Source organism: Falco punctatus (assembly GCF_963210335.1).
Source record: "Falco punctatus genome assembly, chromosome: 3".
Taxonomy (NCBI): domain Eukaryota; kingdom Metazoa; phylum Chordata; class Aves; order Falconiformes; family Falconidae; genus Falco; species Falco punctatus.
In genome coordinates, this window is record NC_137582.1 from 91,021,762 (window position 1) to 91,048,251 (window position 26,490).

The window sequence follows — 26,490 nt, forward strand, 5'->3', positions numbered from 1 at the left end:
ACTATAAAGAAGTGAAATTCACCAGGTATAAAAAAACACCTCTGGGATCTTTTTTATTCGATACTTGCAGTGTGATGGTGTGAAAAAATGATCACTAACAAAACTACAGCTGCTTCTTAGATACGTTTGTAGGTCCTAAAATACAGGCCATTTGTGATGAGCTGGGCCTGTGGCACATATCTGGACACATATAATTAATGTGTGATAAACCAGATTAAGGGGAGGGGAATCATGGTTGTTTAGGAGAGAGCCTTGAGGGACACTTGAAGGCAGATTTGACTGAGTTAAATGTACTGGCCAAGTCTTATGTGCAGTAATGGAAGACTAGTGTGGTAGAAATAGAAATAAACCCCTGTGAGCACAAAGTGGCCCTGAATAAAAAAGGGATGATGAGTGAAAATAGTGGCACAGTTCTGAGGTGGTTTACTATAAAGAGTGTGAAAAAGCAGCTTAACAGGTGTAGACACAAAGAATTACAGAATCATAGAACACCTCAAGTTGGAAGGGACTCATAAGGATCATTGAGTCCAACTCCCTGCTCCCTGCAGGACTGCCTAAACCAAACCCAAACGACTAAAATCATTGTCCAGATGCTCCTTGAACTCGGACAGGATTGGTGCTGTGACCACTTCCCTGGGGAGCCTGTTCCAGTGACCCACCACCTTCTCAGTGAAGAACCTTCTCCTAATGTCCCATAGGAACTGCCCCTGACACAGCTTCATTCCATTTCCTGGTGTCCTGTCACTGGTGGGCCAGAGAGAGCAGATCAGCACCTCCCCCTCCACAGCCCCCTGCCCTGAGGAAGTTGTAGGCTGCCATGAGGTCACCTCTCAGCCTTCTCTTCTCCCAGCTGAACCAGCCAGGTGACCCCAGCTGCTCCTCGTAAGTCTTGCCCTTGAGGCCTGTCACCATGCTTGTTGCCCTCCTCTGGACACACTCTCACAATCTGATGTCCTTCTCATACTGAGGTGCCCAAACCCCCATAGTACGTGAGGTGGGACCGCACCAGCACAGTGTGGAATGGGACAGTCACCTCCCCTGACGGGCTGGCTGTGCTGTGCTTGGTGCGCCGCAGGGCACTGCTGTCCATGCTGGCTTGCAGGGCATGCTATGGGACTGCTCTCCTGCTTCTTGTCCCCCATTTGTATGTACAGCCAGGATTACTACATGCCAGGTGGACAACCCAGCAGTGGCTCGTGTTAAATTTCATGCAGTTGGTGATTGCCCAGCTCTCTAGCCTATCCACATCTCTGTAAGGCCTCTCTACCCTCAAGGGAGTCCATACCTCCTCCTGGTTTAGTATCACCACCATATGCGCACTTTGGCCTGTTCTCTTCAGCCTTTTTGTCTTCAGCTTTGAAGGACTCCTGATAACCATTATGCTGTGGACATGAAGCTTAAAAGCAAAACAAGTATGATACACTACCTACGACTCTCAGAATCCAGGCACACCACCCAGTATTTTATTACATGCCAGATACTCTTCTGGCCACCTAGCACTAGAAAGCACTTCTGCCTCTCCTTAAGTCCTAAAGTATCACTTCACCTCCTGAGCTACGCAAACAAAATGTGGGCCCACTCTGCCAATGGACACAAAAGAGGGAATATGGGTACTTGTTGAAGTGTTCAGTGCCTTGGCCCACTGGTACACCAAACTGTTGGGTGAGAAACACCCTGTTGTTATTCACCACTCTTAAGACAGGTTATAGTGAAGTGTGAATAAAAGCTTTTGTTTATAACATTCCAAAGAGGCAACACACTGAACTATATTCATAAAAATGTAAGTAATTTTTTTAAAAAAGAAAAAGAATAAAAGGAAAAGCTTGATTACATATGCTAGGGTTACTTTGGAAAGACCTTGCCCTTACTGATTTAACCTGGTGTCTGCTCAGACAAAATGGCTGACAGTTTTGGCCATAGTGGATAACTCACTCCCTCTCTTTAGTGGAGACTCTTATAAGACAGAAATTACTCAGGATCCTCCATCTGGCAACTGAGTAAGGATACAGCTTCTCCCAGAAAATTTCCATTAAAAAAGCACAATATTCTATTAGACTCATGAGGCTTGCTGCCCCTTACTGCTGCCCTCCCTTTGAATGCAGGGGAGGGTGAGCTAGGAGCTGAGGTACTAGCTGAGCTTCCCAGTCCCCTGGCTGTATCCATGTGACATGCTCTCAGACCAGGGCTGTAGAAAGACTGGAATTTTCCTACTAAAACTGCCTCCCTCTCAAGGAGGTCTTCGACTGCTCTTCTCAGCCATGGTGGCACTGTCTTAATGATGGAAGCATCCCTTTGAGGCTGACTGTCTTCCCTAGTACCTGGCTGGCTGGTAAACAGTTCTTTGCCTCAGTGAGAGGTAAAACTGTCCTTTTCCTTGTTATTTCATCAGGATATTTCAGTGTGGCAGAACCACCTGGTCTACATTGATCTGTATATTAACAAGTAGATATGAAGAGCTAAGCAGAATACATGTACAAAATTTGTTACTGGTGTTTGACCAGATGGTGGAGATTTTTGATTAACAATGTGCCTGGGAGACTCATTCTCCAGTCCTTTTCTCCATCAACATACTAATACATATTTTATAGGTAGAGATAATGTTTTTTGAAAGTGCTTATATCATCAGAAAAAACAGGCAAATTTTTAGGCTTACTTAAAGGCTGAAACAGAAGCAGTAGCCCTGCGTTAAAAAACAAGTGAGAATAATTATTCTGTGCTTAAGTATAGTTACATAAGACTATCTGTGGGAAAACAAAAAAACCAAACCAAAACACTTGGCTGATACCTGTGGAGTAGAGATCTAATAAAAAATAACACTTCCACTACAATCTTGCCTTGCTTAAGTCCTCAGACTGCCTTGGTGACAACAGCTCAGCAAGGAGAATGTAGATCGCTATGGCACACTTATTTTCACAAAAGGAAGCAGACTGAGGCAAAGAAAACTGCACTGTCTAAACTTTTGACAGCAGTGCCTCTCCTCCTTAACAGAGATCACAGTCATGTCCATATATGTTTTAAAGAATTATGTCATACTGACTTTGGGATTTCCCCCCACATCTTTTTAAAAATCACATAGTGCTTTACAGAGGTCAGAATGGTTTCTTTACTGTTTGTCCATTCTATTATTTCAATACAGAACAATAGCTTTCATGACTTAAATGCTTTTATAACTGAAATATAGTTGCTATTGTATATTATGATTGTCCCACAGACCATGAACAATACTTTAGCTGTATTTCACAGTACCTCTGTCATCTGCCAGACCATTAAGTTACTGATGTAAGCACTGAGAGATACATGGCACGTGCATACTACAAGCACATTTGGAATTGACCACTTTTTACTTTGTCTGGGGCTATGTTTTGTTCCCTAGAATAAAGTAGTTTGCTATAAAACCTTCACACTCATCAAAAGATCTTTTTTAAACATCCCAGCTGCTCAAAGAAAATGTGTCTGCTTCTGAATTTCACCTCAACTGGTTTTCTGACATGCACCCTTCTTTATTTCCCCAGTTTTGTTAGCAGAATAATAGGCCAAGTCCTGTTCTTACTTATCTTCTGTCTAGCATGGCATAGCTGCCTTTTGTACATTTAAAAAGGATCAGTTAAAAGACAGTTCTGGTCTTCTACTACAACCATAGTAACAAATTGACTAATTATTGACAGATTGACTAGTAACTGCTAATTATGTTCTCCATCAGTAAGGTTTTTACGTTTTTTGTTTTTACTAACATCCCAGTATCTAGTTGCAAATGAGGGTTAAAGGAACATGAGCATTATTTCACAATCTTTTCTCCAGTCCAACAACCATGATGTACTGGTAGAAAACACTTTGTTATACAGAATAAAAAACCAATATTTGCTCTTTAAGTCAAAAGTGGACCCATTGAAATTAAAATCTCAGCTAATCCCATTAAATTATTTTTATGGTGTCAAAGGTCAATCTTCTGAAGGGCAGCGGCAGGTGGGTCACAATTCAGACTGTATAAATTCCTAAGGGCTCAGCCAGTCTGTCCACATACAGCTGGAAAGCTGTATTGCCTTTGGTGCTGAAGCTCAAAAGGTAAGCATTTCTCTGGGAAAATTTACCTTCTTGCTGTATTATTTCTTGTTTATGCCTAAACTTAAAGAGAGAGAAATTATTGTATTTTGTTTGATATGTTTAAAGACAGAATATTTACGTGATATTCTCCACAAATCTTCTCATCTTTGTGTATGTATATGCTATTTTATTATGTGCAAAACCTGAGTATTTTTTTTCAGGAGACTTTTAAAAAGGTTATTCTTTGTGCTTAAAATACGATCTTGTTTCAGAGCAGCTTATCCTCTCATTCAGTATCTTTTAAGTCTGATTTTGGCAGCCAAAGAATAAGTTTGTCTCATTGACCTCCAGTTCAACAGAGTGCACTGAGAGCAAAACCATGGCATTCAGTGAATTTGCTAGGTTTATTTTAGTGTGAAATTTCTCTAACAGTTTCATCCCTGGAAAATACAGCTGGTGAACACTACACAAGATAAAAAGGTGTGTGGGCATTCGGACTTATATTTTTACAATAATCTATAAAAGTGAACTTGTGTGCAGAAAGGAGAGAAATGTGTGTGTGAGTGTATGTGTATACCTTCAAACATGGTCATCCCGGTGAAGTTTAATACTCTGAAGACAAACTTGAGATCCCAGCATTAAGCACCTACATAAAAGGCTGGATTTTGGAAGACAAATTTACAGAATTTCTATAAATCACAGGAAGGAAACTAGATTTACACTGACCTCAAGAGTTGTGTTTTATATAGGCACAGTGACTACAGAGGACTTACACTGTCCAGTACTGTATAGCAGCCTCAGACAAAAACAAGTATAAATCTTATACTGTTTTTTGCCACAAACAAATATTAATTTAACAGTGATGCATTATGGTAGATAGTGCTATTTTATCATGTTTGCATTTCTATTCTGTCTGAATGTCACTAACAATTTAATTTCTCAGAAAGGTTATGGTGTAGTATATATAGATATATTTAAGCAAGGCAAGCTATATCTGAAAGTAGAATATGAATTTTGTGCATCAGTCTCTCTCCTAGACTAGGTGACCTTAGGCAAATTATATTGCCTATTCATGCTTCTATTACTAAAACTAGTGTAAAGATACAAGCCTTTGATGATCTACTGACAGTAAGTATTGTGTAACAAATACTTTACTGCACTTTTTTATTTTTATGAAATAAAAATAGTCAGCCAGCCTCTGCTTTTACTTATATCTGTGCAACCTAGAGCAAGTCTACTAAAATTTGCACTTTAAATTTCCAGCTTTGCAAGTTTATCAAAGACAGATCATATTTTCTTGTTTTCATCAAAAGTCCTATCAAGTACCAAGGAATTCTAGCCTTCACTGAATGAAAATAAGTACAGGTAATTGTTGTTTGACTGTTTTGAAAAGGTAAATGGAAATCACATGCAGATTTAAGACCCCTGAGGAACTGTACTGCCAAAAAGGCAACTGAATACAAATGCAGAAGAAAATAGATTTATGAATATAGAGTTTCTAACATGCATGAGAGGTGAGCATAGTAATAGGCATGTTACCACTGAATGAGAAACTAGTTGTTTATATTTCACTGCCTAAAAATTACAATTAAAGTGCATTGTGCTGTGTTTGTACAATATTCAGTCATTGTCATTGTACTTCTGCTGTTTGCTCTAGACAATTGGTTTCACAATGGGCTCCATTGGTGCAGCAAGCGTGGAATTTTGTTTTGATGTATTCAAGGAGCTGAAAGTTCAGCATGTCAACGAGAACATCTTCTACTCTCCCCTGAGCATCATTTCAGCTCTGTCCATGGTCTACCTAGGTGCAAGAGAAAATACCAAAGCTCAGATAGATAAGGTGAGGCTACAGTTAAGAATTTAAACCTTCCTGCTACTCAACAGAGCCACAGCACTTTTAAAACATCTGGGTTCAGGGTTATCGAAAGCTCCAGCCATCTTAAACTCCCATAGGGTTAAACAAATGCATCAGCCAGAAATCTTGATACTGGTTTTCAGTTTTAATTTTATCATTGGTAGCAGTAGGATTCTTAAACAAAGCAATACATTTCAGTGGTCCTTTATTTAGAGGAAGGGAAGTAGATGAAATCTCCAGGTAAAGAGCCAAAACATGTCTCCAGACTGCAAAATGTTTCACAAGTTTCCTAAAGCTCTCACTTCCTTCATAAAGAGTAGCTGGCTTCTTACCTGGAAGAAAGTTAGCATTGTTAATAGCACACACTGGAGCTGATTACTAGATGTTCAATAGAAAAAGAGATCATTTAAGCAGGCAAGAGTAGGCACAGCTATTCACAGATGGTACAGATGGCTTGCACCTTTTAAGTCATCCAGATTCTCAGTTAGCCAACAGTTTTATTTCAAACATGTTAATCTCAGTTGCATAATGTCTTCTTGCCATATCTGTTATTTCAACTATTGCTGTTTTCAATTACAGGTTGTTCACTTTGATAAAATTGCAGGCTTTGGAGAGGCTATTGAATCTCAGGTACAGAAATAATTTCATCTCTTTCTCTATGTCACTTTCTCATGGGAGCACAATCTAGCAGATAAAGCAATCTCTTGGTAGATCTGACCCCTCTCTGACGAGCAGTTAGTGCTCTGTATCCAGCAGTTTGGGAAACACTTTGTTCATAAGAATAGAAAGAGAAGGGAGGTAATAGAGGATTCAGAGCAAGTATAAGATGAAACCCAGCACCATAAAATCGGGCAAATAGGGAAAAATATAGATATTTGTATGCTTAAGTAAGGTAGCTGAAAGTTACTTGTTAAATGGGACTGGTTGGGAATGGAAAACCTACCTGATGTGCTTGTGCTAGATTACTGTAGCAGGTAATTAAGAGTCCCCTTGAGAGAGGTATGAGGAAATTACAGTAGAAAAACGGCACATAATTGTATATATTATAAAATTACTACATCAGTGTAGTTATAGCAACAAAACATACAGGATGAACAACAGTTTTGTAAGCAGAAGTGTCTGAACTACTCTAGTCTTCTCATATGTTGTGAAAAACCTACTAAATACTAAACCAAGCATAACATCATCTACCTTTTTATTTGTATTCAGTGTGTCACATCTGCAAGCATCCACTCACTTAAAGACATGTTCACCCAAATCACCAAACCAAGTGACAATTATTCACTCAGCTTTGCCAGTAGACTTTATGCTGAAGAGGCATACTCAATCCTACCGGTGAGTTGCTCTAAAATTTGATCTGAGTGTATTCTGTGTCAAAGCTGTACCATTCTGTAATGCAAAAGCACTGTCAGAAGTCTAGGTTCTGCTAAGGAAGTTTTCTTCCATATAGAAGAAAGGATTCATGACTTCTGTCTGTTACAGCCCTAACCCTCTACAGTCTTGAGAAAAAATGTGCCTATCCAAAAAGATATTTGTGCAAAGTACAATCATGATCCAATCATGTCAAGGTATAATTAGTAAAGATAACTTTTGTCACAAAACAAAACAACTGTTAACTCCAACTGTTTTCTCAACTTGTAAAACAAACCTGAAAAATAACTTCAGGTTCTCAAAAATATTCCAAGTTTTCCCATTGAAAGGAATATTTAATTTGAAATTAAAGGAAAAATATCATTGCAAAATAAAGTTAAAATTGGGCAAATTAAAAAAAAAAACAACCCACCATACTTCAATGGAATTGAATGCCATTTGTGGATCAAACTCAGTTTGGAAAATATTTTTTAAAAATGTGAGCATATACTCTTGCTTGTAGCAATGAATGTCAAATCTTAAGATGCTTATAATCTAAAACCATGGCTTACCAATTAGTCTTAACAAGCATAATATTAATATCTCTTAATTTCACATGTACAAAATTCTTTGGCATGCTGATCTGAAAACTGCATACTCTTCGTTTGCAGGAATACTTACAATGTGTGAAGGAACTGTATAAAGGAGGCTTGGAAACTATCAGCTTTCAAACAGCTGCAGATCAAGCCAGAGACCTCATAAATTCCTGGGTTGAAAGTCAGACAAATGGTAAGAGCAAGCCAAATATCAGCATAAATATTTTCCCTTCTGCCACCATGCAGACAGCATAAGAGAATGCTTAAGTCAGGAGACAAAAAAACCCCAAACCTCTCCCTCTATTCCTTCTCTTGGGTAGTAGATCAGTTACCAGTTATGAAACTACCATTTTTCCTCAGACATGTTCCTTTTAGAAGACCTCTATATCTGTAGGGGCTTTGCAGGTATGTAAAGAGACAGCACTAGAATATGCTCTGTACACATTGACAAGGGGTCTGACACGAACGTTAAGAATCTGGATATCCTTTGACCAGTGCACTTTGCCCTCAAGCTCCCCAGAATTTTTGTGTGTCTATTGAGTAGGGCATACAGTCATAAGGTACTTGAGAAATCTTAACATGTAAAGGACAATGGAAAACCACAGATGTGTATGAAATGCATAGAAATAGGTACATCACAATTGGGATTTTTACTCCACTGCATCTCCATGTGGTGCCTCCATTCTTCCAGTTTCTTCCTGGACACCTCAAAATACTCCTTTCCTTCATGCATGAAACATATAGCCTGAATAGTAAACACAGATAAAAGATGTTGAATTTTAACCTAAATGAAAATATTCACAGTCACACAACTTCTGGCGTGGTGTCATACTTTGAAGGAGAAAACCAGGCCATGATAAAGCTACTGGTGGGAAAGAACTAAGGGATGAGCTTGCTATGTCCATGAGGACTGCTGAATAAACAAAAACGAAGTATAATAAGAAAGCAGAGTAAAATTCTGGTTTCCTTTCCTGCTACCTTCTTTATATAGACATCTCCTTTCAACATCGGTTTCAAGCAAGAAGTATTTATGCTTACTGTTTGGGTTGGAGACCATCCTGAGATAAAAGGTTGCAATGGTTCTTCCCATTGTCATAACATATACAGGTTTATTTTGTAAACTTATTTGTTACTTATTTTATAATAAGTAAATCTCTGGGTCTTATATCTCTCATTACACTTCTTTACAGAGAGGGAAACAACAGCTATTACCAACAGCAGTGAGCAAATCAACCTTGGAAACACAAGATTACAGTTGCAAAACCAAAACAATGTCCCTGCCCTACACCCTCCTCCCCACAAATCCTATACCCTTCATTTAACATTGTGATTGCCAACTAAGATGGGTTATACACAGAAGTATATATACATGTGTTCTCTTTTCCTATGCATTCTTAAAGGAATGATCAAAAACATCCTTCAGCCGGGCGCTGTGGATCTCGAGACTGAAATGGTCCTTGTCAATGCAATTTACTTCAAAGGAATGTGGGAGAAAGCATTTAAGGATGAAGACACCCAGACAGTGCCTTTCAGAATGACTGAGGTACATGAGCATATACCATCTTAAAGGTGTAATCTCCTAGAATTTATGAATAGAGTATACAAGTTGTTTTACAATCTTCTTCAAGAAGAGCAATCAATAGTTTTAACCCTAAGTAGACATTTCTACACTATAAGAATAATTCTTGTGAAAACTATATTATCTTATTTGGTTTTTCAGCAAGAAAGCAAACCTGTGCAGATGATGTATCAGGTTGGTTCATTTAAAGTGGCAGTGATGGCTTCTGACAAAATTAAGATCCTGGAGCTTCCATATGCCAGCGGACAGCTGAGCATGGTGGTCGTGTTGCCTGATGATGTCTCTGGCCTGGAGCAGGTATGGCTGTGGCATTTGAGTTTCAGAAAACCATAAACACAATGAAATTTAGGTGCTGCAAAGCCTGTCACAATAGAGTTATCCTAAAACACTTCACCAGCACAGAGCTGAACACCGGCAACATGGGATTGTTGTATAGAAGCATAGGAACTGCTTTAGTGGGTTAAATACTGGTCACTGAAGAACAGATTCTTCTCAGCTAACCAGCTGTTACTCCAGCAGCCTGAACTCCAGAGGTTTTGTATCTCCATTCCCACACACTGAGGAGCTTCCTGGGAAGTTCATGTTAGCTTTACTAGTTGTAGTTACTGTTTGATTTGGCAGTGCTCAACATGCTTCCTTCATACCTTCAAAAATTAAACTGTCTAAAAACTGAATATGAGGGGTACTGGAATGGTTAAAGGAATTTCAGAAAATAAAACGTACATAACATACTATCGTTGATATGAACAGAATACAGGCATAGGATATTGTCATTAGCAGGACTGTAGTTAGTCTGAATAGGAAAAGTTATGTAACAAATGTGAGTTCATTGAAACGTTTATACGCTAACTGAAAGAACCTAACCTATAAAAATGAAGAGGCATTTGAACACAGCCAAATTTCCTCAGTAATAACTGGTAGTTCAGGTGTTAGTAATTGGTTACCGTTAACACCTGGTTACTCGGAGGTCTTAAATGTAGATAGAGCTTACAATTCAAAAACATAGAATAATTTTTGAAATATATTTCCCAAGCAAAGAAGACAAATAGGGAAGAGCTTTAGGTGCAATTTCCCAAGTAGCCATCTCTTTCAGAAAATTAATTGGCAGTAACCCTATTAAACAAACAGAAAGCAGGACAAAGCAGAGAAGAAAGAGTCATAGTTTGTTTTCCTTTCCACGATACATTAATCTGTATATACCTAGAAAAAAATGCCATGCCAAGAACAGTTTAAAAGAAAAAAAAAAAACAACACACCAAATTTACAGTATTGCATTGCCACAAAGGAAGCTGTGTTCTCATCCCAGAGATCTCATTTGCTTGTCTTCTTGCAGCTTGAAGCTTCAATCACCTCTGAAAAACTCATGGAATGGACCAGTTCTAGTATTATGGAAGAGAAGAAAATTAAAGTGTACCTCCCCCACATGAAGATTGAGGAAAAATATAACCTCACAACTGTCTTAATGGCCTTGGGTATGACCGACCTGTTCAGCCCTTCAGCCAATCTCTCTGGCATCTCTTCAGCAGAGAAGCTGAAGGTGTCTGAAGCTGTCCATGAGGCATTTGTGGAAATCTATGAAGCAGGCAGTGAGGTGGTAGGCTCAACAGAAGCTGGGACAGAAGTTACAAGTGTCTCTGAAGAGTTTAAGGCTGACCATCCTTTCCTTTTCTTGATCAAGCACAACCCAACCAACAGCATTCTCTTCTTTGGCAGATGCTTTTCCCCTTAAAAAGAAGAAAGCTGAAAAAAATTCTGTCCCTCACAGCAAGACCCAAAGCACTGCAATATCAAGGGTAAAAAGAAACACATATCCCCTCTTTCATCGGTATTTTCTAGAACCGGAAGGGTTTATTAAAATAAAAGTTTAGTGAGAGACATTATTTATGTCATAACAAAGCCATTTGCTTTTCTTTCCTGCACAGTAATGTTATTTAATCATAGATGAAGTGTTAAGAGAATAAAAATTGGACCCAAATAAAACATTACTGTGAACAGAGATGTTCCTGGCGCAAGTTAACAATAATAGGGCCAAATCATCACACTGAAAAAACACAACCCCATATATCAGCAGAAGTTTTATGCAAAAAAATGCAGCCTTCTTATTAAGTCACGTTTCTCTAACAGCTAAGCTTTGTGGTGACTCCTGTGCAGATAGTCACTTGAAAGCTCCCAGATTAAACTCTAAACTGTCACCAACCATTCCTACACTGACAAGGCAATTGTTTTTTCTTTGTGCTCCTGATACTGCAAAGCTCTTCCTCACTTTCTAAAGACGCATTATAGAAATATTGTAATTCATACTTCTCCTTAAGTCTTTTTGTCTCAATCATTATGACATGTTATTAATGAAATTGTTTTCTATGTACCCATATGTAATGGGTCTTGCAGAGGTACCTTTTTGCTCCTTTAATCATAATAAAAACACGTTTAAGCAAATATATTTCATTTGGAGTATTTTAAGTGTACCTGTGACAGGCTAATCCTGGTTATACATACAAACTGGGGGACAAGAGGCTGGAGAGCAGCCCCACAGAACAGGATCTGGGGGTTTGGGTTGATGACAAGTTGAATATGAGTCAACAGTGTGCCCTGGTATAGTTGACTGGCTGGCAGATATGCGATTAATAGAAGGGCAGTCTGTTATTTAACTTGAAATTTAGACAAAATATGTAAATATCTATAGTGAAAAACAAAAAAAGAGTTTGAAAAACAGAGGGTGTTAATTAATGCTTATGAACAGTTAACAAAACATGGCCTTGGGAGAATAGACAGCATAAATACTTAAGCTAATAAGTAACAAGATAAGCTCAAAGTGAACCAAATGGTTAATGAGACTAATCAGAAAATTACTTGAACTATGTGTGAACCATCCTAACTAGATCCAGCCTCGAGGAAAGAAAGCCCACTACTAACAACGCCCCCTCCCCACAGAACATGTAAGGTGAAAAAACCAAACACTGTACCTTCAAACGGAGATGAGGCTTGCAAGAACCAATAAGAACTGTGTGACTAAATGTAATTGTCAACAATTATTCAAAGTATTTGAAATGTTGTAGTATGTGTGAAGAGATGTGCTCACTGTATGGATTTACTGCCTAGCACCTATCTCTGTGCAGACACCCAACACATGAACACCTCAACTCGGAGTGTGAATTGGCGCTGCACGGGCACGGGACTGGCTACAGGGCAGCACTGGCAGCCAGCATGGACAGCAGTGCCCTGCAGCGCACCAAGCACAGCACAGCCAGCCCGTCAGGGGAGGTGACTGTCCCATTCCACACTGTGCTGGTGCGGTCCCACCTCACGTACTATGGGGGTTTGGGCACCTCAGTATGAGAAGGACATCAGATTGTGAGAGTGTGTCCAGAGGAGGGCAACAAGCATGGTGACAGGCCTCAAGGGCAAGACTTACGAGGAGCAGCTGGGGTCACCTGGCTGGTTCAGCTGGGAGAAGAGAAGGCTGAGGGGTGACCTCATGGCAGCCTACAACTTCCTCAGGGCAGGGGGCTGTGGAGGGGGAGGTGCTGATCTGCTCTCTCTGGCCCACCAGTGACAGGACACCAGGAAATGGAATGAAGCTGTGTCAGGGGCAGTTCCTATGGGACATTAGGAGAAGGTTCTTCACTGAGAAGGTGGTGGGTCACTGGAACAGGCTCCCCAGGGAAGTGGTCACAGCACCAATCCTGTCCGAGTTCAAGGAGCATCTGGACAATGATTTTAGTCGTTTGGGTTTGGTTTAGGCAGTCCTGCAGGGAGCAGGGAGTTGGACTCAATGATCCTTATGAGTCCCTTCCAACTTGAGGTGTTCTATGATTCTGTAATTCTTTGATCAGAGTTGGTTCATTGCTTACAGAGAGATGAGGGATGACAGTTTTTCCTAACTCTGGGCTAAAATACAATATTGAAACTAGTTTTCTGCCAGGAAGGGACCAGCATGACCCATAATCCCTCATGCATGCAACTCAAACTGGTCAGATACAACACTTCAGCACAAACCATGATTCATCTAGTCTCTCTGAAGCAGGAGTAGATAAGCGGTTTGGAAGGCAGCTGGGTATGTGCAGACTCTACATTCCACTGAGACAGCACTGCCCCAAAGAATACATGGGAAATGGGAAGGTGTTTTCTAATTATCTTTGTGGTGTATTTATAAAGCTTTATAGGCTCTTATTTTGTCACTAAAGAGAATAATCATGCTAAGAGAAGTAATGTCTATGGCAAGTTGTAGTTTATTTCTGGAATGAATTATTCTTCCCTTTGTCACTGAAGCAAGAAAGTAAACAGACCTGTACTGAACTGTCACAGAGGAGTACCAGAAGAGTGAAAGGTTTTGGAGGGCAAAGTTACTGCAAAAAAGCTATGCTCTTTCCTGACTCCAGTACACACAGCATGGCACCAGTGCTGGGTGGTCTGTGGTGGAATGTTTTTACATTTCCACCACACAGCATTTTGCTTTTTCTACTTGTTTTGGCTTTCCCCTCCTCCACCCCCCAAGATAACACAGACTTTGATAGGACCTAGGAGGGCATAACCTGCTGGTAGCAAACGTGATCTTGCAAAAGGAAGATAATGTGACACCACCTTCACTGGTGTATAAATAGTTCAAATATTTTTCTTCACTTTCCTGTATCTTAGTCAATTGCTGCTCAGGAGATAACAAATGGGGAAATATATTGCAAGAGAGCTAACAATGTGTTTACTATTGTCCTGGTGTTTCTGTTCATCTGGTCATGGAACTAGGGCACCTAAAATACTCGGGGCACTTAATTTTCAGCAGATTTGTTCTAAAACTGCACTATTTCTAAGCCATTGTAGTTCTTATCATACCTACAAACATACTTTTTTGCAAATGGAAGACCCAAAGAAGTACACCTGCTCCTGTATGTAGACAAACAGATGCAGTGCTGCCTCGTGATTCCTGCTGACTTCTCCAGCTAGCACAGCAACAAGCAGTCATATTCCTGTCCTCAGTAGTCACTTCCTTAACCAGCCATGCAGTCCGCCCATCTCCAATACACAAATGAAAAAAAATATATACATGCATTCCCAGCCCTATGTTTTCAGAGACTTAAAACTTTGAAACCATTTTGGGGCTTGGCAAATCATATACCCACGAAGGAATGGATGCTGGAGTCCTCAGATCTCAGGCAGAGAAATATTTGTCTAATGGCTAAAAACTTCAGCAGCCTTCCACACTTGAGGGACTGTAGCTTCCGTAATAACAGGCACCTAAAGAACAGGCCTCTAAAGGACAGGCCTGCATGTAGCCACAAGACAGGTGACAGTTATCAGACCTCCATCACCCAGCATGGAACAAATCGTCTACTTTGTGCCAACAGAGGAGGCCACAGATTTTTGTCTCCATCCCCAAAGAGGCAAAATAAGTCAGCACCGTGTCCCAGAGACTCTGGCTCTCTGCTATGTCATAAAGTACAGGTGGGTTACCCTCTCTTTTACCCCCTGTATTTCTTTCAGCACAAGTATAGAAGAAGGCTGACTCACAGTTTTAAGACCCATCACAAGAGGCTTTTACTGCTGCACCACCACGCCCCATATATATATATGTAATTTCACACATGCAAAGAGACATAATTAATTCAAAGGATTAGTGAGTTACGTAGATACAAGACCACACTTGCTTGTTTGCCTGCAGCTTTACAATGGGAGGTAATTCACATAATGAATTTCCATAGCAATGACAGAATCTGACCCTGGGGCCCTACTGTTTATTCTAGTCCTAATTCTTCAAATACATAAGAATGTAAGTAATACTGCTCAGTTGAACAGTCAGTTATTTGCAAAAATTGGTCTCCTAAAGTTCACAGAGTGAGAGAGTAACTTGGTTTGGAATGGGCAGCTGACATTCATCTGGTCCTAACTTCAAAGATACACCAGCTTGCTCAGGGTCCTTCCCAATCAAATGTTGCATATCTTCAAGGTAGGAGAACCCACAATGTTCTGATTAATTTCATTTTAAATATAAATCCAGATCTCACTGATGTAGAAACAGTGTAAGCCAGCCAGCCAGCTTAGCCTTCTCTCACCAAATGAGAGTTGGCCACATGTGGGAACGAGCCCCGCCGGTTCCTTCATTATGATTCTCTCATGGTCAGCCCACAAAGCTCTCACTGTCTTTCCTCACTTTTAACCCTCTTGGAGCCAAAGTCTACAGAATATTTCTGTAAATCCCAAGCAATGCTTAGTCACTCCATGAAAAGCAAATTCCTAGGATGGTTAACAACGCTTAGGAATAAAGGTGAGATAATACATAGCTTCATACTACTCATTTTTTGTCCCAGTAGCATAATCTATACTTCACTTCCACGTTATTATATGTGGATATCAATGGGCTATCATTTGTATCCGACTTCCTTTTCCTCACTGTTATACTCTTAAACATCACAAGATAAAGACTTTATTACCCTACAGTCTAAGTGTCTTGTGACATGAGCAAACACTCGCAATTGCCTGCTGCTCTCAGGAAAAAAAGATTCCAGACTAATCTGAGCTTTTATTTTTTCAACTCATACAGTACTTTCCTATTTTTTCTAAATGTTAGCAATAGCATTCCACAGTCTAAAACCAACGCAGGCAAACAATAAACTTCTATTAGCGGCACCTTACAGATGACAGGAGCAGGATCCTGGAGGTGAGCCAATCCTCCCAGTGGAAGGCTGACTGGTTAGTAACACAGGTAAAATTCCAGTGTTGCGGCTCTGATAAGAGATCAGTATGGAGTGGGAGAATAGTGAGGTGTCAGATGAGTTCGTGTAAGGAAAGCAGAGATACAGGAATTGAAGCTGAACAAAGGGGACAGAGAAGGAATCATCAGACTTCACAGGGCTGTGTGTAAGAGCAGTTCCTCTTTCCTCACCCCTCTTCTCTCTTTCGTTTTGCCTCATTTCCCTTGGGCATTGTTCATTGCTATCCAGCCATGCCCACGGCCTTCACTATCCCCACCATCACCGTCACCCTGTCCTCCTTTATCTTCCTTGCCCTTCAGCGATCTCTATCTGCTTCTCGGGGCAGTGAGGGAAGAGGGCAGGGCTGGGGTCAAGCCTCATTACTAAGAGGAGAAATGTCAGGGAGAGGAAGGTTTGGGACGAGGGAAGAAAGTGGGAGGAAACATTGCCACTCCTACTGCCTAGAGGAATCATCTGCCGTGCAGTAAGGCTGCATCAGCTACTGAGTCCAAGCTGCATCTCAAGTGTATCTGCAGGAGGTGGGGTGGGGGCCCGTTCCTCTCTAGCCACAGAAAGCAGGTACTCTGCCTCTCCTTACACCTACTCTGCTGCGTTTCCTTAGCCTGATGTTGCCTCTGTACCACTAAATTCAAATTATTCTTGGTCTATCTATGGCTTGGTCTGTCTGTGTTCCCAGACAAGGAATCAGCAGCCACAGAAGCAAGGGATATTAAGAAAGCCTCAGAAGGTAAAGCCAAATCTCCAGAAAATGAAGAGAGATTGACCAAGAAGAAAGAAGTCTAAAGCAGCTGAAAGGGACAATCACACTAGTTTTGAATTACAGAAAGAGACTTCTGCTTTTGTCTTTGAAAGCGCTAAAAGAGCCAGTACAAAAGATAATGGCACCACGAAGGTCTGCATACAGCTGAATCACAGCTGGAAAGGGCAGCTCCAAAGTGCTTGGAAATGCTTTGGGAAAGAAGAGCAGATGATCATCAGGATATTTTAAAATAAGGTTCTCAGTGCAATACTCTGAAAGTTCATGCTTTTGCATCTCTCACAAAAATTTGAGGAACAGAATCAAAACTGTCCATCTCATTTTGTCTGAAAGCAGAAAGGGTCATGAGATCACCTTGTCTTACTGGTTGTGTATCATGTCATTAATTTCTACTTGGTCACTGTTACGAAAAGCTTGCTAACTTAAACCACATAAAAGGATGTCAGCTCTCAAAAGACAGTTTCTTTGTGCAATAGACAGAGAACATGAGAGATGGAAAGGTGGAAGAATCTTGCAATGACAAAGGTAAGACATGATGACCTAGCAAAGACACTGGTAAGACCAATGACAAATTGGTAAGACATGTTCAAATGACTCTAACAACACTCCAGCTTACCCAAGGTCCTTGTAAGCCTGAGGTGGAAATTCCATCCCAAGCCCCCTTTTGGGCTTGCTCTCTTCCAGGACAAACACTTACTGCCTTTGTATGCGCACTTAACCAGGTAGTTCAGATCGGTCCCAAGGGTAGCCTAAAAATCATGACACTATGAAGAGCCAGCAGGTACCAAGCAGTGAATAGCTGAGATTTCCAGTATGCTTCCACAAGTGAGTATAGGGGAAATTCTCCTGATTAAACTTCTGAAAATACCAACTGACTTGTGAAACCCCTGGTCATTCCACCAGGCAAGAATATGTGCAGTTGAGCTGTGTGAAAAAATAGAAAATGGTTAAATGGGTTTCTTAAAAGACAGCCCTTCTTCTGTACACTGCTCTTGCACATCAGCACAAGGCTCCTGTGTAGGAGGCACTCTTGTTTAGAATGTGTTTTGAAGATACATTGGCTTGATATTCACATTCCTCATCCCACAACACAGTACATCTTGCACTATAGCACTTCAGCCTGGGAAACTCCCGTTAACACAAAGCAGAGATCAGCTTTCTGATTCAGTAGTTGTGCAGCTGACATACAGTTACACCCTTCGAGAGATTTTTTCAGAAAAATGACAAGTTTCGGCTAAAGTGCATACAAACCACACATACGTCATTACTCATAATGCAGTACTGTGTATCATGACTAAGAAATTCTGGCCACTGTTCATATTTTTGACGTTAACTGCTACCTGGGATACTTCAAAAATGCTCACCCCCTGAGTCATTCAAAGGAAAACTGCACCCTTGCATATGTGAAAACAGCGTGCATGTTCATTAACAGATAAGCTATATCTTTTCAGATATATAGATCAGTCCTTTCTCACGCGTTGCACTTCTTAACAGAGTTGCATTTCTCAGAACACTACCTTTATTAATTACAGTGTCTAAGCCAAAGCACGTAGAAGTAATAGTAAAATACAATGAATTGTGCCAGTACTGTCAAATTTCACCACACCTTTGTTTTCTGCAGGTGTGGAGCAAAATGTCTCAGTAATACAGGAGCCTTACCACACCCTCTGGCAGCTCGTAAGGTTTTAAATACTGTTAGAGTATGTCAGCAAGGATGGCTTGGCAAGGGAAGGTTTGCAAACTTCTTTGTAGGAGGTACACAACAGATAGATATCTACTATGTTTCAAAATAAAGGCAGGTGTATCCTCAATCAAAGCTTTACAAGGAAAAAAAGATACCCAAAGAACTAATCCCTCTTAAATTTAAAAACTATTTAAGATTTCAGACAAACTTACCCTACATAAAAATCTCTTACAGCACAAAGCAAAATTTGTTATAACCAGTTTAGGTGATGCACATAAATTCTTTTTTTTTTTAGTTGGCAAGGTTAGGAAATGCTCATGCCATGCTCTCAATTATACTATGACAGAGGCATCACCCAGAAAAGAGTCCTCCTTAACACAGAAAAGTTCATGTATCTAGTCACTCAGCACCTTTACTATTTTCTAAGTTTCTGTGCCCCTGTCCTCCTTACAGTTTTTAACTTTAAATCACACAGAGATTTTTTAAAAATTATATCAGACCTCCAAAGGAATTAAAATAGTCTCAGATTTTAAAACCTATGCTTCTTTTCTCATATTAAATCTAAAACACAGCACTGTACCAGCTACTAAGAAGAAAATGAACTCTGTCCCAGCTGAAACCAGGACAGTCCTGAAGTCCTTTTAAAGATTTGGGACCATTTAAAATTCTTTCATGTTTAAAACCTATTGGCCTGCTCTGGCTGAGCCAAAAACTTGAATACAGTGCTTTGCTGGCTGAACTAGAAATTCTTCCCTCCCAAGTAAATAAACAGTGCTTATACTGGTAAAAAAATATTTGAAGATGTCAGGGAAACAGAACAGTTTTCCTTCAAACAGCACTTTTTCTTTTGATCTACCTGAAATATACAACATGTTAGTTTTGAATGAAATCAGTTTTCCAATAGCTATATGGTGTTAATAACTAAAATAACATGAAACATGATTAAAAAAACAAGGACCATGAAAACTAGCCATGGGAAGTTGTGATCTAAAATACGGTGTGAAAGCAGAAGCTACCGTTTTTCTGTGACAGAAAGTCTTTCTCTCAAGACCCTCAAGAGCCTTTACAGAGCACTTCATAATGGTCTATTCAGACATCAAGAATTTCACCTGCTCCTGAACCCAGGTGCTACTGAACAGAGCAGCACACTGTGTAGGAAAGTCATAATGACTTGGGCTAAGTTACACTGAAACTGGAGGAAAACAAAATGCATCTATATAGCTGAGATCTGGCCAGGGCACTGATGTCCTGCCAATATTTGTCCTGACTAAATGGAAACATGAATGACTACAGTGAAAGAGCCCACAGGTTTGCTTCCCACAGGAAGGACACTATTAATTCAAATATAAGTCTTCTAGTGTGTTGCTGTGTTGACTTAGTATAGAGTGGGAGTGAGGGTACCACCGCTACTGAGTCAGCAGTAGCACCACCCATTGAGCCGTGTCCTCTGGTGGTGCTAATTTAAAAGGATATTGGAAAAAGTTATCAATCCATCATGTTGATTTAGCATATGTTGTCCTTTGAGATGAATATAATTTTAATTACTTGGTATGCTCTTTTTTTTTTTCCCCCACTAATGACCAGCCATGCCATTCAAGAGGTGTTTTAAAAAGGTAGCTTTAAAACCTTGCACAAAGGCACAAGCTTCTCATTCAGTCTAACCCAGCATTTCTGTGTAAACAGAACTCATCAGCCACTCCTTGTAAAGCAGCAAGCAATATTACAAGTCAGCAAATTAAATTCACCCCTGCTTTAAAACCAGAAAATCCACAGTAATTGCTCTAACGGATGGAGTCTATCCAGTGTATCTATGACTTGCTTGACAACATATCTAAATTTTCAAAGATTACTCAAATCATTTAGGCTTTGGAAATCACTTAGGGCCAATGTAAACAGATTACAACTTTCCCAGGAGCAATGGAAGCAATTAACTCTGCAGTGAACACCTCTCCTGTGCTATGCCACTCTTTGGAAAATGTAACAGATGCATCTAATTACAACTCACACTGAAACACGCTGGTTTTGTGTAGCTACAACTTCAAGAGACCCAAGGGGCAGGAAAACATCTGATTAAAGTCATGTGGTTCCTCACAAACAGGCAAGCGGCTTTAACAAAGCTTTTGGTTCCCAAGTTATATTGATGCAGAAGGTTCACCACCGGCAAGCGACCCTCGGCAGCTATGCTCTCCTATCCCCTATACCAAATTTTGCAGGTACTCCCGTGAGTCTTTCTTCATCACAGGATCCTTTGTGACAGCCACTGATGTACAGCGTAAGTCCATGTTAAATGTAGGCTCGTGGACAGCAGGTCAGAAGAAAACTCTGGCAAGGCAGTTGACCTTGTGAGTGAGTCCTGCTCTGGGGTCAAGGAGACAGCCCTGGAGACACAACAGCTTCTATCCAGGTTTTCAAGGTGGTGTTATTGACAGCGCAGAGAGGTGAAGAATGAAATAAAGGGCAAGGGTAGGATGGCACAGGGTGTTTCAGTTGGAGGTCAGAGTGGGGGTGGACGATCATAAAGAGGACACAGAAGGGACAGCATGACTGCAAGGAAAACCAGGGAAGGAGGTATTTTAGTAGCCAAGGCAAGAAGAAAAAAAGGATTTGACAGAATATGAATTTCTGTAATGAAAAATAGCCCTCTGAAGTGCTACACTGGTCAAAAAGCAGCTTTCAGATTAGGGTGAGGAAACAGAAGCAGAAAAATGAAGTCTAATCTAAGATCCATAACAGGTGCTAGTGATGTCACCACTGATAACAAGAGCAAGGGTCTGGTGCCTGTTTCTCAGCCTTCACTATCTCACAGTGACATTTCCCTGGTTGCACAGTCCTAGAATACTCCAAGATTAACAAAATTAAATTTTTAAAACAGAAACCCACTAGGACTAACAAATATTTTTCCAGTAGGAAACGGACAATAGAAAAACACACATCAGAAATCACTGTCTTTTCTCTGTCTGTTCCTCAGAAATAATTTCTATTAGACAAATCATAAAAGAAGTGGGTCAGCAACTGCTTTTTTTAAAACCCTCCAAACCACAAAAGGAAGGTTGTTTAAAGTGTGGGTTCAAGCTGTTACTAGCCTGTTGCCACGAAAAGTATTTATAGAAATATTTCTGCAGTCAGTTTTGTAAGGTTTTTGTATGGTATCATTCTCCACTTCACATCCTACTTTGAGATGATTCAGTTCTTCCACAGGGATGTGGCCTTCAGGGCATAATAAATTGCACAGTCATGAGTCATAAGAACCTTTGCAGAACTGGCCAGACACACTATAAATTCACCCTACCTTTCATGTGAACTGCAGAAATCTTGGAGACACGCGGAGCAGCAGTGTTCTTCCCTGCACAAAACAAGGTACTGTAATGATTTCTAGAGATTATTTATCTCATATACTCTTGGATGATGTTGCTTTGTTGACAAATGCATAGAGAAAAAGGAAGCAGGGATGTGAACTGGAAACAAATGCTTGGGGACGTAATTTACTAGGATTGCACAGGCCATGGTCTAGTAGGTAGAAGTCTTAAAAATGTACAGGAAGAGTAATTTATTGTACAGAGTGCTCTGATTTCTAGAGTTCACTGGCCAGCGTATATATCAGCAGAGTAAGAACCACTGTGTTTGCGTAAGTCAGCTAATTTGTTCTTGTGCTCTTCAGTTCTTATGAACATCAGGTCAGCTCCTGGTTTGCAAGCTACGCAGGATACAAACTGTCTTTATTCTAAGGCCATGCTATACCAACCAGACTAGCTCCTAGGCCCTGCCTAGAGCTCTCAGCTAAACCTAAAATGCAAATGACAAATAGCAGCATTTGTGGTCTACTGAATATGGAAACCTCGTCCTGCAGAAGAACTGGGAAGATAGGATCTGGGCTAGCCCTGCAAGACAGTTTCAGGACATTTTTGAAAGTCAAAAAGGGAATTCAGGGTGCTTAGCATGCAATAGTTGGGGTGCTGCTTGCCCAAGCATTGGAAGCAGTATTTTGTCCTGTCCTAAAGGAACAGTTTGACCGTTACTATTACTAGAGTATTTGTTCACTAGAGAATTGAGCATCACAAGGTGCTTGCACAAACTGAAGCATAAAAGTTGTTATAAGGGACAGTCTCTCAGTATCCTCTAGCCCAGGCACTGATAAGTAACTTCTGATAAGTAACTTTAACAACTGTCACTTCAAGATGCTGTAAAGGACAGTGCAATGTATGTCCTGGTGAACAAACACATAACAAGCTTGGAGGCTGCTTTTCCTCTAACTTAAATGATAGCTAGTGTCATCAGTGAAATGGGACATGCTAAACCTCATATGACTTTATAATAGTCAATCCTCCTCATTCTTCATATGGATAAATACTTTTAGAAAGCTTTTAAATCACAAAAGAAAGTTCAAAAACTGAAGAGAAACTTGCAGACACATAGCAGTCACAATTAGTGGTTCACTAATAGCATCTTTTCTCCCTTTCTGTGCAGGTTTGTTACAATGGAAGCTTTGAGTAAAGCAAACACAAGCTTTGCTCTTGACTTTTTCAAACATGAGTGTCAGGAAGTGGGTGACAAGAACATTTTGTTCTCCCCTTTGAGTATTTCATCTGCCCTGGCTACTGTTTATTTGGGAGCCAAAGGTGACACTGCAGATCAGATGGCAAAGGTGAGTCTAGGCTTCAAAAGGTACTGTCTGAAAGGGTTGATCTTTTGGAATAACAGCCTTTATGCAAGAAATTTACTGTGATGGAACAGAGGAAAGCCATAAGCAGAAAAATTACTCATCAAAACTCTATACACATATGCTAGCTCCTGTTTCTCCTGGCGTGCACTGCAATGAACTGACTGGTCCTCTGCTTGTGCAGGCCAAGGAAATAGTTTACTCTAGCCTCTGGAAACAGGCCCCCAGCAAATGAGAAAAGTGGCACTGGTGGCACTGTCTCCTTTTAAACCTCACCAGAAGAAATAAGCGATCTTTATCCCAAAGCTCCATAACCTGAGCACTCAGCAGGGAGTGGGAGACCTGGATTCTCCTCCTGCTCTGCCACAGTTTCCATCTTATGTCTCATCTCTTTGGAAATGCCCCCCCCCCATATGCCCCCCCTATATGCCCCCCTATAATTACTGTAAGTTTTGCACTTTGCTAAACATAAATCCACATTGAGAAGATCGGAGAAGAAACACGGTGAGATTACAAACATTTCTTTGGGGTATGTATTTTACAGGGAAAATCACTTACTGAAATCCCTAAGTTGTATTTGTGCAAAGTTCCCAGCTTCAGCAGGTGGCAGTGAGCACAGCCCAGTGCACGGTTACCCAGCTCCTGTGGCAGGAGGTGAATTTTGTCAGTGTTCGCCTGCTAAGGCAGTTGTCCCACCTGCTAAGGCAGTGATTTAACTCTTGATTGACAGGACAGAAAAGGGCTAGTAGGGTAAGAAAGAAAGGAATGATCTTCTGCTAGAAAGACAGGAAAACAAAGAAACAAAAAGGCATAGCTCTTCTGAAAAACATTCCAAGGCTGGACACACCCTTGGTAGCCCAGGTAAGGTGCACATGCCCAGAGCAAGGGATTTAAGGCATGAAACGGCTTGCATCATTTTCATGCTTTCTGACACAAGGCAGCGCTTCATTTAGACTTTGGGAGTCTCCATCTGGAGATAATTGGCTCTTCCCAGGTATTAACTGGCCAGCTCAGGGCATAACTCGAAGCAGGCAGATTCCTCTAGAAAGGGTAGGTACATGAGAGTTTTGCTTTGCAGCCCTCAGCTTGGTGTGTACAAGCCGATTTGTACACATGGGCCTCAAGACCTAACCAAAGACTACATTACTCAGTCAGGACTGGGCACAAGAATAAAGTCTGAGTTTGACTTTCTTCATCACCAGTCTCATGACATCACTAATCTATTGCCGTGTTTATTATTGCTTTTTCCACTATAGGTACTTCACTTTAACAAAGTTGAAGGAGCCAGAAATGTCACCACAACCATAAAAATGCAAGTCTATTATAGAGCGGAACAGCATCTATCAAATCGATCTGCTTGTTTCCAGAAGGTATTTTACCAAGTCTAGTGATCAAGCTATGGGCATGGTCACATCTTCTCTTGCTTGTATCTTCCTTCCACATTTGCATTTGCTTATGGTTGCCTTCCTCAGATGTAGTGTCCACAATGAATTGGTACAGCATCCTGTGATACCTTCATCTAATGCAATACTTACTACATGCTTCCCCTTTTTAGGCAGAATTACAAAAGCTAACCTCAAATCTGTAAAATTTAAAGTTACCGTTCTCTGTCAATAGAGGTCTTGATCTTTTTCCTTTAGTTTGAGGAGAGATTTCTTTGTCAAATTATTACCCGTAGCTAGCTATTTATCAACATGTTCTTTGAACAGGCACAGTTCCTACCTCAGAGAGCTAATTGCAAGGACAAAGCTGCCCTTCCGCACATTTGATTGCAGCATCAAGACAACAAAAACTAGAACATTAACTTTTACAGGCTACCCATGTCTGATGTTTCAGAAATCAGTTTCCGTTTCAGTTGAGTAGTTAACAAAACAAATTGACATGTGGGAATTTCCTAAGGTAGATCAGTTGCTTGCAAAAAATCTTAGAGAAATGGAAATCGTTATATTCCCAAGATACTTCTTTGACATACTGGCAGGCGTCTTATACCAAAGTATATGTAATTTAACATAGAAAAATACGGAAAAGCAAATGTAATCCCTCTGAGTCAGTAAAGGCTGTTTGTCCCTGTTGACAATTCCTCCCTGCTCTTTCCCATCATCCTTATTTTTTGTGGGACTGAACCATTTCCCTGCAATCTGCCCGCAAAGCTCCAGTAGCCACAAGTTCTGATGAATGGGCACTTGGATCTACATCCCTATAGCCAAATCCCTCTTCCCATGGTGGGAAGATTTATTTTAGGGGCTATGTCAACAACCCATTTGCACACCATGAACAGGAGGGGGACTCTTCTTCACGAGTGATGTTTGTCCAAATTGTAAGAATTACAGAGTGCTGTGGATAGGACAAAGGGATCTTTCTAATAGTTCAGAAATGTAAGTGTCTGTTCAGGCCTCTGATTCTGATGTAATGACAAGATGAATAGAACACAGGTCCAGATTTTTAGTTTACTAATTCACAGCTTAATTTCCTCAAGGTCATTGATGAGTTTAAGCCCACATTCACTTAATCCTGCTACTTCAATACAAAGAATGTACTGCAATTACTGCAACATTAAAAAAAAATCACAAAATATTAACATTAAAAGAAAGATTAGGAAATGCAGGGGCAAACTTTCCATGTAACACAGCCGACTTCCATAAACGAAAGGAATCATGCAGCCAGATCTTCATGCATTGTTTAGCAGTTACAGTCTGTCCCTCATTCTCTGGACATACTTAGTTTCACAACCTCTACTTACAAACCCTTAAGTGTTTTACATACTTCAGGCTCTTAATGCTTGCATTCTGAAAGACTTGCAGTGTCTATACCACATCTGCAAATTTTAATACTTTCAAATGCTCCTTTTAATAACTGCCCAGTTTTGAACACCTCTTGTGTGCTAATACAGGTAACAGGTCACCTGAATAGAAACACTTTACTTGGAGCTGTGCGAAGGAAAAAATTAGAAATTTTGAACTAATTTACACAACAGATTAATAACATATTTTTTTTTCCTTTTCTCCAAGACAGAAATGGGCAAAACGGATAATATCCATACTGGTTTTAAAGCACTCAACTTTGAAATCAACCAACCCACTAAAAATTACGTGCTTAAAAGTGTCAACCAGTTATATGGAGAAAAATCATTGCCTTTCAACAAGGTAGGTAGGCCATTTATTCAGATTATGCCTTGCCATTTAACCTTTATGATCTATCTATGACAACATACCATAAACCATATACTTCTAAATATTTTCATTACATCTACAAATCATGCTGTTATCC

General features: G+C 40.3%; 2 protein-coding genes across 2 annotated transcripts in view; both read left to right on the forward strand.

Moving 5' to 3' along the window:
* Positions 1-5: 5 nt before the first annotated feature.
* Positions 6-21,558, forward strand: LOC308059886 (ovalbumin-like). Its single transcript, XM_080377853.1, has 7 exons — positions 6-5,881; positions 6,476-6,526; positions 7,106-7,231; positions 7,918-8,035; positions 9,243-9,385; positions 9,563-9,718; positions 10,755-21,558. Exons 1-7 carry the CDS (start codon positions 5,714-5,716, stop codon positions 11,148-11,150), a joined length of 1,158 nt encoding a protein of 385 aa, XP_080233979.1. The 5' UTR covers positions 6-5,713; the 3' UTR covers positions 11,151-21,558.
* Positions 21,559-21,693: 135 nt separating this feature from the next.
* Positions 21,694-26,490, forward strand: part of LOC308061088 (uncharacterized protein) — a 29,906-nt gene continuing 25,109 nt past the window's right edge. The window contains exons 1-4 of the mRNA XM_080380633.1: positions 21,694-21,923; positions 23,031-23,208; positions 24,480-24,593; positions 26,232-26,366. Of these exons, the coding sequence (XP_080236759.1) occupies positions 23,041-23,208; positions 24,480-24,593; positions 26,232-26,366 (417 nt within the window). The 5' untranslated portion in view covers positions 21,694-21,923; positions 23,031-23,040. The remainder of the gene's footprint in view (positions 21,924-23,030; positions 23,209-24,479; positions 24,594-26,231; positions 26,367-26,490) is intronic.

Coding starts and splice junctions, on each gene's coding strand:
- LOC308059886 (XM_080377853.1), top strand. CDS start 5,714: ATGGGCTCCATTGGTGCAGCAAGCGTGGAATTTTGTTTTGATGTATTC. Junction 6,527..7,105: donor GAGAGGCTATTGAATCTCAG/GTACAGAAATAA, acceptor ATTTGTATTCAG/TGTGTCACATCTGCAAGCAT. Junction 9,386..9,562: donor TGCCTTTCAGAATGACTGAG/GTACATGAGCAT, acceptor TTGGTTTTTCAG/CAAGAAAGCAAACCTGTGCA.